The sequence below is a fragment of the Grus americana genome, chromosome 3, assembly GCF_028858705.1.
Source record: "Grus americana isolate bGruAme1 chromosome 3, bGruAme1.mat, whole genome shotgun sequence".
Taxonomy (NCBI): Eukaryota; Metazoa; Chordata; class Aves; order Gruiformes; family Gruidae; genus Grus; species Grus americana.
The window spans coordinates 50,687,487-50,688,922 of record NC_072854.1 but is presented as its reverse complement, the minus strand read 5'-3'; the positions used below and the strand labels follow the sequence as shown (position 1 = coordinate 50,688,922).

Genomic DNA, 1,436 nt, shown 5'->3' with positions numbered 1-1,436 from the left:
CCTGACACCCCGGGAGGCGGCAGCTATGCGCGAGCGCATCGCGCCGTGCCGCGCGCTGCCTGCCGGGACGCGTAGTTCCCGTCCGCAGGCGCAGGGCCGCCCTTCGGCCGCACTACACATCCCAACACCCCCCTCCTGGGGCTGCCGCTCCCCACTTCGATTGGACCGGCGGCAGCGAGCGCTGAAAGACGATTGGCTGGAGGACGCGTCCGTCATGTGGGCTCGACGGGTTGGGCGGGGCTAGCCCCTGCCCTTCCTTGCTCCCCACCCCCGAGGGTGAGGGGTTCACCGAGGGTCTGTGGCGGCCCGGCCCCGGCAGGGAGGGCTGAGGGGGCCGCCCCGCGGCAGAGGGGCGGGGCCGGGGCCGGGGCCGTCCCCTTCCCTCCATGCCTGGGGCAGGGAGGCGGAGCCGCCGGCGCTGCGGGGTGGTGGTTGCCCCGTTCCCCGCCGGGAGAGGCGAAGTCCCAGCGGCGCTGCTCGCTCGGCAGCCCCGGCGGCGGTGGGCGGCAGTTGCCGGCAGTTGCCGGCAGTTGCCGGGGGCGCCTACCGGGGCTGAGGGAGCTCCCGCCCGCCCCGCTCTCCATGCGGCGCAGGCAGCTGTCTCTCCGCTTGCCGCCGCGTTTGTCGTCTTTGTGGGAGAGTTGGCGGCTGTCGGGAGCCCGCCATGGGGCGGCAGCGTCGGGGTTGCTGAGGCGGCGGTGGGGAAGCAGCCGGACGGCCCCATGGAGGAGCGGGAAGGCGAAGTGCGCTGGGACGGGCTTTGCAGCCGCGACGCTGCCACCCGCGCCGCCGCTTTGGATAACATCGGGCAAGCCGTGCTCCGCCGTAGCGAGACTATCGCTCCCGTGGCGGCGGTGCCTCCTACCCGGGCCGCCGACGGGCTCCTAGTTCCCGCTGCCCGCGACGGGCTGAGTGAGGTGCTGGCTCGTCTGCTGATGCTCTCCAAGCGCTGCCCCTTTCCCGACGTGAGGGAGAAGAGCGAGGCGATCCTCAGCGGGGTACAGGTAAGCATGGCAGACCCTACCTCCGCCGTGGGACACCCTCGACTTTCAGCTGTACAACGAGATGGGCGTCTGACCCAGGCCGGTCAGATTTATTCGTGCAGTAATACATGCTAAGTGGTGTGTCGCGCCCCCCCCCCCTTCCCCCGCGAAGAAACATTTGGAAAAACTTTATTAAAAGGCAGGGGGAAAAAAAGCGTCAAGTTTTCGAGGGCGATCCGGGGAGAGGATTTAGCGATGAATGGCTGGAAAGCAGCTGATCGTTGGGGCATCCCGAAGGAAGTACTAAAATGACAGCTTTAATGTTCTAGTTTTGGTCTGTGTGACTAGTGCTGCGATATTACCAGTTGGCTTTACTACAAAAGCAGGAAAGATTTGGGTATAAACATTTGAGGTTGCCTATTAACAATATAAGTCGGGATGGGATGCTTTTTA

The 1,436-nt window shown here is 66.1% G+C and overlaps 1 protein-coding gene across 1 annotated transcript in view; it reads left to right on the top strand.

The window, feature by feature from the left end:
- The first annotated feature begins 402 nt into the window (after window positions 1–402).
- The window catches only part of SESN1 (sestrin 1), an 86,683-nt gene continuing 85,649 nt past the window's right edge, over window positions 403–1,436 (top strand). Inside the window, exon 1 of the mRNA XM_054819012.1 lies at window positions 403–1,004. Within this exon, the coding sequence (XP_054674987.1) occupies window positions 723–1,004 (282 nt within the window). The 5' untranslated portion in view covers window positions 403–722. The remainder of the gene's footprint in view (window positions 1,005–1,436) is intronic.